The sequence below is a fragment of the Phyllobates terribilis genome, unplaced genomic scaffold, assembly GCF_046119375.1.
Source record: "Phyllobates terribilis strain yellow unplaced genomic scaffold, ASM4611937v1 Scaffold_3__8_contigs__length_932513732, whole genome shotgun sequence".
Classification (NCBI taxonomy): domain Eukaryota; kingdom Metazoa; phylum Chordata; class Amphibia; order Anura; family Dendrobatidae; genus Phyllobates; species Phyllobates terribilis.
In genome coordinates this window covers 719466958-719485401 of record NW_027362763.1, presented here as the reverse complement: position 1 = coordinate 719485401, position 18444 = coordinate 719466958, and the positions used below count along the sequence as shown (strand labels likewise).

At 46.0% G+C, this 18444-nt stretch overlaps 1 protein-coding gene across 1 annotated transcript in view; it reads right to left on the bottom strand.

Annotated features, from left to right (window-relative positions):
- Positions 1 to 18444, bottom strand: part of PLEKHH2 (pleckstrin homology, MyTH4 and FERM domain containing H2) — a 255616-nt gene that overhangs the window by 74733 nt on the left and 162439 nt on the right. Inside the window, exons 4-7 of the mRNA XM_073672039.1 lie at positions 15064 to 15213; positions 12256 to 12339; positions 10041 to 10122; positions 972 to 1142 (exon numbers count right to left, since the gene is read on the bottom strand). Coding sequence (XP_073528140.1) covers positions 972 to 1142; positions 10041 to 10122; positions 12256 to 12339; positions 15064 to 15213 — 487 coding nt within the window. The remainder of the gene's footprint in view (positions 1 to 971; positions 1143 to 10040; positions 10123 to 12255; positions 12340 to 15063; positions 15214 to 18444) is intronic.

The window sequence follows — 18444 nt, the reverse complement described above, 5'->3', positions numbered from 1 at the left end:
AACAGACATTAGTGTGATTACTGACACATCTCAGGACAGCCAGTGTTGGCAGAGAGGCAGTACAGCAGAGCTGATACTGATAGGCGAGGAAGAGATCTGATAGAAGAGTTTGTAACGTGACACATCTAAACTCAGCCGCAGTGCCCCTTTGCTACACTGACACATGCAGGATGTTCAACCAGAATATCAGGGCTGTATCATTACATCTCATACACTGAGAAATCTGCTCTACACTATGGTGGGGGAGAGTTCTTCTTTCCTTTGAGTGTTGTTGCCTGCTTATGATTGCTCAGCATCATACAGGGAGAAGAAGTACACGCCCCCAGTGAAAACTGTCTGATAACACCCGTTTAGACTTTAAAAAAAGTTAACTCATTAGGTGCCAAATACTTTGATTACTAATATCTCCACAATGAAGAAATGAAATTAAAACAAAATATTTTATTCTGCTCTGCAGCTACTATTACACTGGGTGTCCAGTTCAACATAAAAAAATTTGGTCAAAGGTCCTCATTAAGCTTAAAAAAAATCTTCAGTGCCAGGACAACTCATGTTTTAAGATTTTCCATAAATAAACCACCTGAGAATCCTTTATAATATGGCCTGTTGGGAGCACTTGAGGCACAGAGTTGAAAAACACTGTTTCAGGTGCATTATTTGGGTGTGTTAACAAGCAAAATTGAAGTTTCTGACACATATTTTACTATGCTCTAAAGCAGAAGTCAGTTGTGGGTAATCCATGTTGGACAAATTCACTGCCTTACCTTTCCAAAATCACAGGAATAATTAGCATGCTACATATTCTTGTAGATTTTTTAGCCACGCTAAAATTCTCTGATTGGATGAGATGAGGATTTCATGAAGATTTTGGTGTGTGCTAGAATCTGTGTGAAGTTTGATATGTTTGAACATCCCCTAAAGCCAATCACGAGGGTTATTTTGTAAAACATACAGAGGTTTAGGAATCTTACCGTCATTGTGGTCATTGGCATCACTGGATGACTTGCTGTTTTCATTTCCTTTGGAGTCCAGCTGTGGACTTTTCGCTCGATTTTGGAAACACCCAAAAGTCAGGCTGCTCAGACGTTGACCTTCAGCTTGCTTTGGTGTGGAGCATACTGGGGACTTCTTACTTTTTGAATCTAAGACATAGAACACAAGTTGTGCATCATGCAATGAAAATAATAGCCAATATGATTCAGGGTCTCCACTATCCTTTCTCAACCGGCCAGAAATCACAGATACAATTTTTATTAACAGATCGGAAAACAATTCTATAAAATACTGTTGGAGCTCCAGTCATATGGTGCACAGTCCAAATACAAAATACATAGCTACTAGTGATGAGCGAGTATGTCTTGTTAACCCTTTCACCGATTATGCTCGGGCGAGCACCGAGTAGTTACAGCTGCTCGGTGATATATTTGAATCACTCCCGTGCGCATGATTTGTGACTGTTTGACAGATTTAATACATGGGAGGAATGTCTATTTCTTACACATTTCCTCACATGTATTAAAGCTGTCAAACAGTCGCAAATCATGCGCACGGAGTGACTAAAACATAACACCCGAGCACACCGAAGATACTCGGAAAACACCCGAGCATGCTCGTAAATCTCGAGTAACAAGCATGCTAGCTCATCACTAATAGCTACCAACAGCCTCGACTTTGCCAGGACTGTCACAATTTTTCAGATACAATCCCCTTACATTCGGGATGGTCCTTAACCGTAATTTTAGTAAGTATCATAATAGTTTACAATATTCACTGGCCAGGAACCATATTATCATCAGAGTGGTTGCTACTTTTAGGCATCATGCTTACATTGTACTGTGTCATAATACACCACCAATAGACTTCAATGGGACTTTACAGTACCTGTGTATGCCTCTGATTTAACATAGAGGCAAATATACGTTTTGTCTGTTAGACTCCGGTGGCCTGCCCAACTGGACGCTGCATGCGCCACATATGGCAGCATATGGAGGGTCTATGATTCTGCTGTGTGCATGGGGCCTTATTGTTGAACTATTTGCTTATAGTCTAAATTATCTCTTTAAATATCTACAGTCGTGGCCAAAAGTTTTGAGACTGACATAAATTTGGGTTTTTACAAAGTTTACTACTGCAGTGTCTTTAGATCTTTTAGTTGGATGATTCTGTGGTTACTAAAGTACAATTATCAGCATTTTATATGTTTTCAAACTTTTATAGACAAATACATCAAATTTATGGAAAGACTCTGTAGCGTCGGCATCCCTGCCCTCTGCTAGGCAGGGACGCTGTTCCCCTCACCTCTCTGCTCCGAGCCTGGCGTTCTCCTCCCGCTCTGCTGGCAGCGCGCGCTCCTTCCCGGCCACTGTGCTTAGGGCGCGCGCGCGCGCGCTTCCTCCCTCTTAAAGGGGCCGCGCGCGCCGTCCTAAGGAGTCCCCGGCCAATGGCCGGAGGACTTCACCATATATAAGGCACCTCCTCCAAAATGGAGGTGCCCGAGCAATGTTGTTGCACTGTTCACTACTCTGCTTCAGCCCTCAGGTCCCGTTGCCAGTTACCTGCCTGATTCCTGCCAGAGTCCTGCCAGTTCGCTGTCTGTTTCCTGCCTGGTATTCCTGCTACCTGACTGTCAGCCAGAGGTCCGACGGTCTGCCTTACTACTCCTGTCAGTCTGTCTAAGGACCAGCTTGCCCGCTCACCTGGGAGCGTACATCAACTACCTGCCTGCTTGCCTGAGGTCCGACGGTCTGCCTTCCAACTCTTGTCAGTCTGTCTATGGACCAGCTTGCCCGCTCACCTGGGAGCGCACATCTGCTACCTGCCTGCTAGCCTACCTGGAGGCTCTGCCGTCACGTGCTGTGACCACCTGCCGTCCAGTGACTCCTGCCCGCTCACCTGGGAGCGCTCATCTGCTGCCTGTCTGCTAGCCTACCTGGAGGCTCTGCTGTCACATGCTGTGACCACCCGCCTGTCCAGAGACTTCTGCCCGCTCACCTGGGAGCGCTCATCTGCCGCCTGTCTGTTGGTCTTCCTGGAGGCTCCGCCGTCACATGCTGTGACAACCTGTTTATCCTGAGACTCTCGCCTGCTCACCTGGGAGCTCACGTCTACCATCAGCCGCCACAGGTCGTACCAATCCTTTATCCAGAGACTGCCCCGGTCACTTGCCGTGACCTCCTGCCCGTTCATCCAGAGACTGCCCCGGTCACTTGCCGTGACCTCCTGCCCGTTCATCCAGAGACTGCCCCGGTCACTTGCCGTGACCTCCTGCCCGTTCATCCAGAGACTGCCCCGGTCACTTGCCGTGACCTCCTGCCCGTTCATCCAGAGACTGCCCCGGTCACTTGCCGTGACCTCCTGCCCGTTCATCCAGAGACTGCCCCGGTCACTTGCCGTGACCTCCTGCCCGTTCATCCAGAGACTGCCCCGGTCACTTGCCGTGACCTCCTGCCCGTTCATCCAGAGACTGCCCCGGTCACTTGCCGTGACCTCCTGCCCGTTCATCCAGAGACTGCCCCGGTCACTTGCCGTGACCTCCTGTCCGTCCATTCAGAGACTGTCCCAGTCACCTGCTGTGACTGCCTGCCCGTCTACCCTGGTCGCCACCCGCTCCCTTACAAGGACCGCCCCCTTGTATAGTAGCTCAGAGGTTCCGCCTCCCAGACCCGTTACAGTTTGCTCGGGCCATGGAACCCGGTGGCACCCAAGCTCCCTCGCTCTCGGACCTCTGTCATGAACTGTCCCGTCAGAGGTCCCAACAGGAGTCCATCCTGGGAATGTCAATTCTCGCCTGGACACTCTAGCTGCTCCACCAGCAACCACCGCCAGTGCCCTGACTCGCAACCCGGCAGCTCCGCTGCCCACCAATACCATGGTATCCTACCCCGGACGCGACTCCGCCCAGGCTCGGGGCTTCATAAATCAGTGCACCCTGCACTTTGAACTCCTGTCCTACCAGTTTAACTCCGACCGGGCCAAAATTGTCTTCATCATGTCCCATCTCACCGGGGAGGCCCTGGCCTGGCTAAATCCTCTATGGGAGAGAGGAGACCCCCTGGTGTCCGACTTGCCTGCCTTTCTCATGGCTTTCCGGAAAATCTTCGACGAACCCGGACGGAAGACCTCATCCGCATCATCTCTGCTACGCCTCCATCAGGGAAGTCTCACCGTGGGCCAATATGCCATACGGTTCCGTACCCTTGCCTCGGAGCTGGCTTGGGATAACGACGCTCTGGTATCCGTCTTCTGGAAGGGTCTGTCCGGCCGTATTAAAGATGAACTTGCCGGTCGGGACATTCCTACCACTCTCGATGACCTAATAACTCTTGCCACCCGGATTGATCTACGGTTCCAGGAGCGTGCCAAAGAGGTCACCCGTGAGAGGAGGTTTCCACGTCTAGCTCCTACTTTTCAGAAATCCGTCTCTTCCCAGGTACACTCTCCTGAGCCTATGCAGGTCGACCAGACCAAGATGGTCAAAACCCGTCAGGACTTACGCCGTGCCGAAGGGAGCTGCTTCTACTGTGGCAGTAAGGAGCACCGGATCGGTACCTGTCCGGAGAGGTCGGGAAACGCCTGTGTCTAGGTTCGCTCAGAGAGGTCAACCTAGACAAGAATAAATCCTCTCCATCTCTGCTACTGTCAGTCTCTATTATCTGCGGGGAGAATCGTTATTTCGAACTAGCCCAACTTGACTCTGGAGCGGCCGGGAATCTTATCTCACAGTCCCTGGTAGAAAAATACCGCATTCCCACCAAACCTCTGGCTGTACCATTATCTGTCGCTGCTGTGGATGGGGGCCTCTTACCACGTCCCATCCAACTCATCACCGAATCCATAACTCTGCAGGTGGGAATGCTGCATTCTGAGAGCATCTCTTTTCATGTTCTGCCTGGACTCTCTCACGCCCTCTTACTAGGTCTACCTTGGCTCCAGAGACATGCACCCGTGCTTGACTGGCAGACCGGAGAAGTCCTTCGCTGGGGACAGGACTGTCATAAGACTTGTTTGGTTCCTGTTCATCCCGTCCGTCCTTCTCCTACCCCAACTAATCTACCTGGACTTCCGATTCCCTATTGGTCATTTGCTGATGTCTTTAATAAAAAAGAGGCAGAGACATTACCTCCTCATAGACCATACGACTGTCCTATCGACCTGTTACCCGGTACTACTCCTCCCCGTGGGCGTATTTACCCATTGTCCGCTGCTGAGACCCGGTCGATGTCCGAATATATTGAGGAGAATTTGGCCAGGGGATTCATCCGGAAATCTACCTCCCCGGCGGGAGCAGGCTTCTTCTTCGTAAAAAAGAAGGACGGCTCTCTCCGTCCCTGTATAGACTATAGAGGCCTTAACCAGATCACGGTGAAGAATAAGTATCCCCTTCCGCTCATTCCAGAATTATTTGATCGCCTGAGGGGGGCTAGAATCTTCACCAAACTGGACCTCCGTGGGGCGTACAACCTGGTCCGTATCCGTCAAGGGGATGAATGGAAGACTGCATTCAACACCCGGGACGGCCACTATGAATATCTGGTAATGCCCTTTGGTCTCTGTAACGCTCCTGCCGTCTTTCAAGAGTTGGTCAATGACATCTTCCGGGACCTTCTCTACTCCTGCGTTGTGGTGTACCTGGACGACATCTTGGTCTTCTCTCCGGATCTCCAGACTCACCGGAGGGACGTTCGTCAGGTCCTGCTCAGGCTCAGGCAGAACCACCTTTTCGCTAAATATGAGAAGTGCCTCTTTGAGCAGACCTCGCTTCCGTTTTTGGGCTACATTATTTCTCAGACCGGCCTACGAATGGATCCAGAGAAACTGTCTGCCATCGAGAAATGGCCCCGATCTGAGGGGTTGAAGGCCATTCAGCGGTTCCTGGGCTTCGCCAACTACTACCGCCTCTTCATACCGCACTTCTCTTCCCGGACTGCCCCAATTTCCGCGCTCACCCATAAGGGTACTAATCCCAAAGAGTGGCCGCCCGAAGCAGAGGAGGCCTTTCTTTCCTTAAAACAGGCCTTCTCTTCCGCCCCGGTGCTGCATCGTCCGGACGGCAACAAGCAGTTCTTTCTGGAGGTTGACGCCTCCTCCTCTGGAGCCGGAGTTGTACTTACTCAAAAATCTTCTTCCGGGAGGATGGTAACTTGCGGCTTCTTCTCCAAACTCTTCTCCTCTTCTGAGCGCAATTATTCCATAGGAGACCGAGAGTTATTGGCCATCAAGCTGGCATTGGAGGAGTGGCGTTACCTACTCGAGGGGGCTCTTCATCCGGTAATAATTTACACTGACCACAAGAACTTGGCTTATCTCCAGCATGCCCAGAGACTTAATCCGCGCCAAGCCCGGTGGTCCTTGTTTTTTGCTCGCTTTGATTTCGTTCTACATTTTCGCCCGGCTGACAAGAACATCAAAGCAGACGCCTTGTCCCGATCCTTTCTGGTATCTGATCTCGAGGAAGAACCTAAACATATCATCGATCCCGCCAGAGTAATGCAGGTGGCTCCCGTGAGTCTAAATCGTCTCCCTCCCGGTAAGACGTTCGTATCGGTACCTGATCGGGAGAAGATCCTACACTGGGGTCATTCGTCTAAACTAGCTGGCCACGCCGGTCAGAAAAAGACCCTACAACTTATTTCCCGGCACTACTGGTGGCCTAACCTGCGCAAGGATGTAATAGACTTTGTTTCTGCCTGTGTGTCCTGTGCCCGCAACAAAGTTCCGAGACACCTGCCAGCCGGTCGCCTTCTTCCTCTGCCAGTACCTGCTGCCCCCTGGCAGCATATAGTGATGGACTTCATAACTGATCTTCCCGTCTCTGCCGGTTGTACGGTCATTTGGGTGGTCGCTGACCGCTTTTCCAAGATGGCTCACTTCATTCCCCTGCCAGGCCTCCCGTCTGCACCCGAGCTGGCTAAAGACTTTATCCGCCACATCTTCCGTCTTCATGGCCTGCCCCGTCACATCGTGTCGGATCGTGGGGTACAGTTCACTTCTCGTTTCTGGAGAGCCACTTGTAAATTGCTAGACGTCACCCTGGACTTCTCCTCCGCTTACCATCCACAGTCTAATGGTCAAGTGGAGCGGATCAATCAGATCCTGACCTGTTACCTCCGGCACTTCGTTAATGCCCACCATTCTGACTGGGTGGATCTCCTGCCATGGGCCGAATTCTCGTACAACAATCACGAGAGCGAATCTTCCTCCAAATCCCAGTTTTTTGTAGTCTTCGGTCAGCATCCTCGGATCCCGTTTCCCGTCTCCACCTCGGTGGACAATCCGGCTGCGGAATCTCTTGTTAACAAATTTTCCTCCACATGGGAAAGTACCCGGTCCGCACTCCTTCAGTCATCCGAGCGTATGAAAAAACATGCCGACAAAAAACGTCTGGATCCTCCTCAATTCCGTCCAGGGGATAAGGTCTGGCTCTCGTCCAAGTATGTCCGGCTCAAGATTCCTTCCTATAAGTTAGGGCCTCGGTTCATCGGTCCTCTGGAGGTCATCAGTCAGATCAACCCGGTGGCCTATAAATTGAAACTCCCGGCCAACTTACGGATCCCTAACTCCTTCCATGTATCTCTCCTCAAACCTGTGGTACTTACCTCTTTTTCCAAGTCTACAGGTACGCCTCCTGCTCCGGTTTCTGCTGAGGACGAGTTTGAGGTAGAGAACATTCTTGCCACCAAAAGGGTAAGAGGAAAGACCTTTTTTCTAGTAGATTGGAAGGGGTTTGGTCCTGAGGAGAGAACGTGGGAGCCCCGGGAGAACATCCATGCCCCTCTCATTCTAGCTAAATTTCTGTCTGGCCTAAAAAAGGGGGGGCCTAAGGGGGGGGGTACTGTAGCGTCGGCATCCCTGCCCTCTGCTAGGCAGGGACGCTGTTCCCCTCACCTCTCTGCTCCGAGCCTGGCGTTCTCCTCCCGCTCTGCTGGCAGCGCGCGCTCCTTCCCGGCCACTGTGCTTAGGGCGCGCGCGCGCGCGCTTCCTCCCTCTTAAAGGGGCCGCGCGCGCCGTCCTAAGGAGTCCCCGGCCAATGGCCGGAGGACTTCACCATATATAAGGCACCTCCTCCAAAATGGAGGTGCCCGAGCAATGTTGTTGCACTGTTCACTACTCTGCTTCAGCCCTCAGGTCCCGTTGCCAGTTACCTGCCTGATTCCTGCCAGAGTCCTGCCAGTTCGCTGTCTGTTTCCTGCCTGGTATTCCTGCTACCTGCCTGCCAGCCTGAGGTCCGACGGTCTGCCTTACTACTCCTGTCAGTCTGTCTAAGGACCAGCTTGCCCGCTCACCTGGGAGCGTACATCAACTACCTGCCTGCTTGCCTGAGGTCCGACGGTCTGCCTTCCAACTCTTGTCAGTCTGTCTATGGACCAGCTTGCCCGCTCACCTGGGAGCGCACATCTGCTACCTGCCTGCTAGCCTACCTGGAGGCTCTGCCGTCACGTGCTGTGACCACCTGCCGTCCAGTGACTCCTGCCCGCTCACCTGGGAGCGCTCATCTGCTGCCTGTCTGCTAGCCTACCTGGAGGCTCTGCCGTCACGTGCTGTGACCACCCGCCTGTCCAGAGACTTCTGCCCGCTCACCTGGGAGCGCTCATCTGCCGCCTGTCTGTTGGTCTTCCTGGAGGCTCCGCCGTCACATGCTGTGACCACCCGTTTATCCTGAGACTCTCGCCTGCTCACCTGGGAGCTCACGTCTACCATCAGCCGCCACAGGTCGTACCAATCCTTTATCCAGAGACTGCCCCGGTCACTTGCCGTGACCTCCTGCCCGTTCATCCAGAGACTGCCCCGGTCACTTGCCGTGACCTCCTGCCCGTTCATCCAGAGACTGCCCCGGTCACTTGCCGTGACCTCCTGTCCGTCCATTCAGAGACTGTCCCAGTCACCTGCTGTGACTGCCTGCCCGTCTACCCTGGTCGCCACACGCTCCCTTACAAGGACCGCCCCCTTGTATAGTAGCTCAGAGGTTCCGCCTCCCAGACCCGTTACAGACTCAAAATTTACAGTGTTGAGCCTTATTTTTCCAGACTTCTGCCCTTCGTCCTGGCAGCTCGATATCAGCTTCTGGGACAAATCCTGGCTGTTGACAGCCCATTCTTGTCCAATCAATGTTTATCATAATTTATGTGGGGGTTTTTCAGACTTGACCACAGGTTTTCAATGGAATTAATATCTGAGAAGTTTAATGGCCAGGCAACCAAAATTTCAATGTTTTGTTCTCCGAGTCACTTAGTTATCACTTTTGCCTTGTGACATGGTCTCCATCGTGCTGAAAAAAATCATTGTTCATCAATGAATTGCTCCTTCGATCGTTGGCAGAAGTTTCTTTTGGAGGATGTTTAAATCCCATTATTTATTCATAGAAGTGTTTTAGACAAAATTGTGAGTGAGCCCCCTCCATAGATGAGAAGCCCCCACACATGAATGGTCTCAGAATGCTTTACTGTTGTCTGACACCGAATTCACGGTAGTGCTCACCTCTTCTTCTCCAGACAATCATTCTTCCAGATGTCCCAAACAGTTTGAAGGGGGCTTCACAAGAGAAAATAACTTTACCCCAGTCCTCTACAGTCCAATCCATGTACAAGTTATTTTATCTGATGAATCGGGCGGACAAACAAAAACACAAAAATTGCGATAAACTTCAAGTACTGATTAAGTAAGAATGGACGGTCATCAGTCATGATTTGGCCCAGAAGCTGATATCCAGCGGCCAGAGGGGTGATTTACAGAAGTCTTGAAAAGTAAGAGTCAACACTGTAAATATTGAGTCTTTGCATAAGCTTGATGTATTTGGCAATAAATGTTTAAAAAGTTATGAAATGCTGTTAATTGTACTTCAGGAACCATTGAAAACTCTAAAAGACCTACAAATCAGCAATGTTGGTGAAAACCAAGATCTGTGTCAATCTCAAAACTTTTGTCCACGACTCTACATGTGGGCAAAGGTCAATGTGAATGAACAAGTTCTCCATGCAATGCTGTGGAATCATTCAGAATCAATCAACAGTAGGTGATAGAAAAAGTGCTAATATTGTTATTACCTTGTGATCTGGAACGTAGGGAAATGATCTCCTCACTGTAACTTTTGTTGATAAACCTGAGATTTTGATTCTCAATTTCCAGCTGAATAACATACATAGATTATATAACAAAAGTCAATAAGATGCATAAATTATATATGATATAGATTACATAAATATCATGAAGGCAAACAGATACTGTACATAGATTGTTGGTGCAGTTGGTAAAATTCACCCAGTAGCCACTCAAACAGGACAGTGATTCTGCTCACCGATCCAGCTTTCAGTAGAATATTTCACCACTCGCTCAAACTTACACCCATCAGCCACACAATATTTTTGCAAACTACCCATAAAATAACTAGAGTGATATGTAGAATAACTTCTAAAACTTTTCTACTGGTAAGTAGGGATGAGCGGACCCCTGGAAGTTCGGGTTCGCTCATCTCTACTAGTAAGGTACATAATTAAAGATTTCATAAAAATAAGTCTACCACCGTCTAAGGCTACGGCCCCACTATCAATATTTGGTCAGTATTTTTCCTCAATATTTGTAAGCCAAAACCAGGAGTGGGTGATAAATGCAGAATTGGTGACTTGTTTCTATTATACCTTTTCTCTGATTGTTCCTCACCTGGTTTTGGCTTATAAATACTGAGGAAAAATACTGACCGAATACTGACCGAATACTAATAGTGGGGTTGTGGCCTAAAAGTGACAGTCCATGCAAGATATATTAGATGCTTCATATAAAAATGAAATAAAAAAAAGGTCTCCAGGACTTTTGGTATGGTTTATTTGGTAATTAGTGGGGGACGAGCTGCAGTATTAGTATTAGGCTAAGGCCCAACTATCAGTATTTGGTCAGTATTTTTCCACAGTTTTTGTAAGCCAAAACCAGGTGAGGAACAATCAGAGAAAGGGTATAATAGAAACAAGTCACCAATTCTGCATTTATCACCCACTGCAGGTTTTGGCTCCCACTCCTGAGAAAAAATACTGATCGAATACTGACCAAATACTGACAGTGTGGCTGTGGCCTTAGACAGAGCCACTCATTATATTGAGCCAATGTGTGTTGATCAGTGCAGGTCTTAGAGGTTGGACCCCTACTGATAAAACATTGATTAGTATAGGCAATCAATGGTAATATCCTGGAAATCCCCCCATAAAAGGATTATTTATAACATTCAAAGTTATCACTTATCCACTGGATAGGGAATAACTTGGGTATTGGTGGTTTATCCACTAGTATCTCCACCGAACGCAAAAATGAGGCTCTGAAATACCCCATCGGAATCGAGTGGTCATTCCATTTATTGTCTATTGTACTGCAAGAGAAAAGAGAGTCCCGAATCAGCCACCTCTCGGGCATTTCAGAACCATTCTAAAATTAGTGGGGATCCTGGAGACCAGACCTCCAGTGATCCACAAGTTATCACCTATCCATGTTGGGAATAGCCTACAAAGTGAACCAGATAGCTGATACATGCTGCCCAATCCACGAGCAGCATGTATCAGACACTGGCTGCATGATTTCAGCCAGGTATGTTTGACTCTAAAACAATTGGGCATTTCAGGGAAAGACTTACTTTAAAAGTTGCCGGGCACCGAGTCGCACAGGAAACTAGTTGGACAGTCGGATCCTCGGTGGCTTCTCCCGCCCTCTTCTAGTGACTGACAGGTCTCTCCTTATACATGAACGCAGAGAGAGACCTGTCAGTCAAGGGGAGAAGGTGGCGGCTTTTAACGTATCTTTTTCTTTGAAACGCAGCAACATATAAGAGTCAAACATACCTGGTTGAAATCATACATCCAGTCTGATACATACTGTCATGGTTCGGGCAGCATGTGTCTGCTGTCAGGTTTCCTTCAATGGCTTTGTTCAGACAGGCATAGTACCTATATTTAGTTATCCTTATTTGAGATACAACATCCAGACCCAACAAATAGTGGCATCAAAGGGATTTATGGAGAATCGCTGATGTTCTCTGTGTCCCAATCCTAATTCATTGTACAGTAAAGTCCAGAAACATTCTAACCACTCTTCATAATAACCATCAGTCATGACACAATTTCTTAGAATTACTGTTCTATAACTAGACCTCGGACCTCCAGTATATAATATAGCTGTGTTATAAATTTCTAGCATTAAACCATGTAGAAACCTTTCCCTTAGTTTATACGTTTTACCAACATGTAAAGTTAAAAGGAAAAAAGTTTTCCTGTTACCTACCTCTCGCAGCTTTCCCGTCACCCAGTCTTTAATTTTCGCAGCTTTGTCTTCTATGATTTTTGCTTCTTGTATCCGTAGTTGTTTCTAAAGTGATCCACAGAAAAGATTATCACATGAATAAAACTTGCATTGCTGGGGTATTTTTTTTATTACATAACATAATATAGGATAAAATATCAAAACAAGATAACGTAAAGTAAAGCCTGCACAAATATTATTTGTATTTTTTTAGGCTCTAATTCGGGTGATGATTGCTTTTGCAACTGGAAATCTCTGGTCCCAGCCATGCCAACTCTTTGGAAATCTCTGGTCCCAGCCATGCCAACTCTTTGGAAATCTCTGGTCCCAGCCATGCCAACTCTTTGGAAATCTCTGGTCCCAGCCATGCCAATTCTTTGGAAATCTCTGGTTCTAGCCATGCCATCTCTTTGGAAATCTCTGGTCCCAGCCATGCCAACTCTTTGGAAATCTCTGGTCCCAGCCATGCCAATTCTTTGGAAATCTCTGGTCCCAGCCATGCCAACTCTGTGGAAATCTCTGGTCCCAGCCATGCCATCTCTTTGGAAATCTCTGGTCCCAGCCATGCCATCTCTTTGGAAATCTCTGGTCCCAGCCATGCCAACTCTTTGGAAATCTCTGGTCCCAGTCATGCCAACTCTTTGGAAATCTCTGGTCCCAGCCATGCCAACTCTTTGGAAGCCATTCCTTCTCCACACTGATTTCCGGGAGGTTCTCAGAAGTTTTAGTTGGACTTAAGGGATTTGTTAGATCTTCTTGAGGTCCGTCAGGTCTCCCCTTATTCCTGGAGCCTTACACATGTTCCTGGAGAATAGATTGTTGTAAATATGTTGTGCAAAAGAGGAGTTTTTCTTTAATGTGTCCTTCCAGGCAAAATGAAACCCTGACAGGGTTCATGAATCCTTATGTCCAATACATGTGAGGAGAGATTTCTATTTTAGCTCAGCAGTTTTAGCTGAAGACCTGACCATCTCCTGGTCACCAGCACTCTCCACAGACACTCCTCACCTTCTACTATAAAGTCTGCCACCCATTTGCTCAAAGTGCAACCCCCTTGGCCAAACTCTTTCGAATGGAGATAGGTTAGGCCAGCCTCACACCGGCTTTCAGAGTTGCATTTCTCTGTTCAGTTTTCTGTCAAAGCAACTGAAAAACTGAAAAAAATTGACCTGTACCATGATGGACACCAACAGCACTATACGGACCCTACTGATTATATCGGGGAGTTGATTTCCAGGGAATTGGTACATGCCATGCTTTTTCTTCCTATGAAAATGATGGAACTTGCAACTGAGCTTTTGACTCAAATCCAAGTTTGAACCTAACTTTTTTGAGCAGAGCAGCTGCCCCCCTAGGTATTTTTAAAAGTATATTCAATTCATGGTGAGCAAACACTAAATTATGATAGCAAAATGTAGGGAAAATTTGACAATACCATGTCTTTCTTGTCTTCCTCTTTCCTTTTTGTCTTTTCTATCTCTTCGTTCACTTAGGCCACGGCCCCACTATCAGTATTTGGTCACTATTCAGTCAGTATTTTTTTTTGGAGTGGGAGCCAAAACCAGGTGATGAACAATCAGGGAAAAGGTATAATAGAAACAAGTCACCAATTCTGCATTTATCACCCACTCCTGGTTTTGGCTCCCACTGCTGAGAAAAAATACTGACCGAATACTGACCAAATACTGATAGTGGGGCCGTGGCCTTAAACTGAGTTTTTTCACAGAGGCCGATTTGTGTTTCATACTTTCAACATGCAAATTGTCTCTTCAGAGAGGAAGAGGTGTATAACTCTAGTTCCTATTAGAACCTATTCAACTTATTGGAAGCAGCAATCCTAAAAGTCAATATCAACTCTTTAACAAGCCGTGCCATATGTCTTAGGATAAAAGCCAAACCAAAATCTCAATTTGCAGATACAGTGTTTCGGCGTGTTGCCCCTCATCAGTGCAAAGTATGAGATTTGATTTGGCAAGGTGAGAGGCTCTGGACTGGGGTATAAGGGTAAGGTTTCTCCTTGTGTAGAATGACAAGCCAAGCCTGGCATGTCAGAGTGAGGAGTCTTATAAGCCACCTCTGAGAAATTATATATGCAAATTGTCTCTTCAGAGGGGAAGAGGACTAGAACTCTAGCCCCACCTATTGGAATTAGCAACCCTAAAAGTCAATATCGACTCTTTAACAAGCCTTGCCACATGACTTAGGATTAAAGTCAAACCAGAATCACCATGTCTGCAAATTGAGATTCTAGTTTGGCTTTTATCCTAAGTCATATTGCAACAATTAAAGAGTCGATATTGACTTTTAGGATCGCTGCTTTCAATAGATGGCGCTAGAGTGCCCAGACTAGCATGTATGGTGAATAAGTCTCCCGACTCTGACATGCCAGGCTTGGCTTGTCACCCTCCACAAGGAGAAATGTTACCCCTTGTACTTTCAATATACATGTATCTGTAAGATGTAACTGTATACGTTTTTTCGCCAACACTATTAATTCCAGATGTCTTGATGCCAGACAGACACTGGATTTTGTTTCATATTGGTCTTTGTTAGCACTGAGTCCACCTGTTATTCGAGATTTACGTTTTCAATGAAAGTTATTGAACCATAAATATGTGAACTATTAGACAAAGACGTGAAGAATGTCCTAATTATTGTTCTCCATTATCCCATTATACCGACTTGTCAGTTTTGTATTGTACTTGTCTACTGTTTCCGATTTTGGTTCATCAATAAACAATGTATTTAGAAAAATGGCAAAATATTGATTACAATGTAAAGCATTTTCACCTGTTCTTCTAGCTCTTGCTCCAAGCACTGGATAATTTCATCCTTCTCCTGTACTAATACTTCCAGTTCTTGACTCTTTTTGTACCATTTCATCTCGGATTCGCTGGTGTGCACATCGGCAGCTTTTAGCTTTTCTTCCATAATCTGAACCTATGTGAAAGAGATACATTTTTGAAACCTTGAATTAAGATGTTTTTTGCTGAAGTAGCTCTTCTTTACAAGGAAGACAACTGTCTCTATCGCCAAACAAGTCAATACCCAACCCATAAAAGAGCCTTGAAACTTTGACTCAAATTAGTTCATGTTCTTACAGAAGGAAAGTACCCCCCGGAGATAGTGTAGACCTAAAGAAGCATGCAGCTAAAACCCGGATGCTTTATGCTTTCTATTGTGCAAACCTTAGATCCTTTTTATAGGCAATATTAAAGGGAACCTGTCATGTGATTCATGCTGTCAAAACGACGGGCAGCAAGAATCAGAGCCTGGTGGCACGATTGCAGCCAGGTATATTTCTCTCTGAAACGCTCCGGCATTTTCAGAGAAAATGAACTTTGAAGATCAGACCGGCTCTTCCCAGCGCCGCTCAAGGTGATTGACAGGTGTCTCCCTATGTAAGCATGTGAGACACATGTCAGTCATCTGCAGGAGGGCGGCGAAGAGCCAGCTGGAAATGTCGCCGGGCCAATCTTGTCTCCGGTTATAGTCGTTAAAGTACATTTTCTCTAAAATTCCCGGAGTGTTTCAGAGAAAAATATACCAGGCTGCAATCGTGCCACCAGGATCTGATTCATTCTGGCTGCAGTTTGAGGAGCATGAATCAGATGACAAGTTAAGTAGTAACCATAATGTTAGTAGCTTGCGAGTCCTTATTTGGCTGAAGAACCTAAGAATTAATTGACAAATCTATTTCTCAGTGTATTGAGATGAGAAGTTATATTTTCTAAGCTGACTCCATATTTCTGGACATTCCTTTTGCCAGGTCTTACTCCTCCATGTTCATCTGATGCTTCTCAATTCTTTATTTAGGTGTATAACATACAGACATAAAGACATAACATATGGACATGTCAGGATTTCTGTTGCCTTGTACAGTTTGACCACTAGTGGCCGCTATTGTTCACTTTAATAAGTGTGCTGCAGTTTCACTTTTTACCACTAGAGGCTGCTGTTGTGTTCAGCAATTGCCCTTTACCGAGATGGCGGATTCTGAATATATGGAATCCATCTTGTTTCCTGTTTGGGCCTACTTAAAGCTGCATGGATCTCTCACTCATTGCTTGAGTATTGTGTCTAGCTGTTAGCCTAGTTTAAGTCTCCAGCTTCTGAACATTCTTACCCAGACTGTTCTAATTTATCAACGGACTGTTTCTTACAACTCCTCGCTATCTCCAAGAACTTCTACTACCGCTTGCTGTTCCTGCTTGTGCTCCTTCAGCCACTGGTTTCCAGCAGTACTAGGCCAGTATCGTAACATCACATAGTAATACAAGACACGGTCTGTTCAATAAAGGATATTTAAAAGAATTGCACCATTAAACAAGACATCAGGCAGATATCATAACAGGACAAACTGTCCAACAACAACCCTGTTTGCCGGGGGTTGGTGTTCTCCTGAAGATTGACAGTTCGGACTAGAGGCAAGGTCCCACATTTTTTTTTATTATAGATCCACTGAACCAATAAAAAAAAAGAGAAAACCTACACAATCTCTTAATCTCCAATGTGTCTACTATTTAATGGTGAACAAGAATTAGTATTTAGTTCCTTACTGACTCCTATAGTAATAAAACATTAACTTTGTGGGCTACTTATTTTCGATTGAAGGGTCTATGAAAGACGTTCAATGCCGTGGTCAACAGTGAAGCTGACCAAGATGTATTAGAATACAGAAGCTTAAAAGTAAAATTCCAGTGTTCCCCTGGACATCTGCCAGGTTGTCAATAAATATGCCTAAAGGCTTTATATGTATTTTGTGGAATTTTGTGGAATTTCATAGTAGTAAAAGTAAATATGTCCTTTTAAAGTCCTAGTGAGCATCCATTGCATGTGTTGCCTGTCTGGTAACATTCCTTAAATGAGCATTTAATTGTTTATCTATAGAGAGAAGTTTACAGAGATCAACTATTTGGACTAAGAAAAGACATTCATTGTCCGAGGAGCTATCAGCAATGGCACGAGAAAGGACAGATTGCTGCTACTGTGTGGCCAATTCGGCTTTCAATATGGACTTTTTTTATTGATTTTCTCTCATTTTTGTTGTTTTTTATTCTCCTAATCTATTATTTGTGATGCACCATTTCTGTGCCATTTTGAATTTTTGTGCCATTTTTGTGTGGCCCTGGTTAGATAGTTCTGGATGTTTTCTTTTAATTCTTTACTCGCAACTTTTCTTGTGCCAATGTATTCCACTACCTCCCTGGCGTATTTTTTTTTCAAGTCTTCATTTTTACGCAGTTGAAGACTAACAAGCGACATTTTAAAAGATTGTACAACTTTAAACTACAAAAGAACAAAAGAAAACTCTTCTTTGAATATGAGCAGAATTCATCAACTGTCGTGCAGAATACAAAATCTGTCAGGGCAAACAGAAAGACAAGGCAAAAAAAATTTCTTACAAAAAAACATCGCATATTAGAAATTGGAGACTATGATTTTAGACAGTTTACCAACTCTTCTCTATCATCCACGTAGAATCTAAATTTGCAGAATTTTATGTTGAGGGGTTGTTCCTTAAACAATCTCCACAGGACAGGTGATAAAGATATAACTTATTATTGGGAGTACAATCGCAGGGACACACACAATTATAAGAACTTTGCCATTGCTCTGGGCACCACGGTGGATCAGTGGTTAGCACTGTTACTTTGCAGCGTTGGGGTCCTGGATTCAAATCCCACCAAGGACAACATCTGTATGGAATTTGTATGTTCTCCCCGTGTTTTTGTGGGTTTCCTCCGGGTTCTCCAGTTTCTTCCTACACTCCAAAGACATACTGATAGGGAATTTAGATTGTAAGCCCCAATGGGGACAGCGATGATAATGTCTGTGAAGTGCTGTGGAATTAATAAGTGAGTAAAATAAATAAATAAATAAATTGCTCTGGTGATCTCGACCATCTCCTTTTTGACATACCAGCCACTTGACAGCCGAGGACACAAGTTGACTGTACAGTCAGGAAACAGATGGGTGGGATGACACCTAAACATTAGAGCAATCACATGTCATCAATGTGACCATTTAGGCCAGTGACTTGATATACAGGAGAGATGACTGATGGTCAGGATGTCAACACTTCTGGTACCTGCAGAAATCAAAGGAGAAACTAGGGATTGGAGTGGTAAGTAATGGATATTACTTTATTTTCTAATGATCCCAATTGTT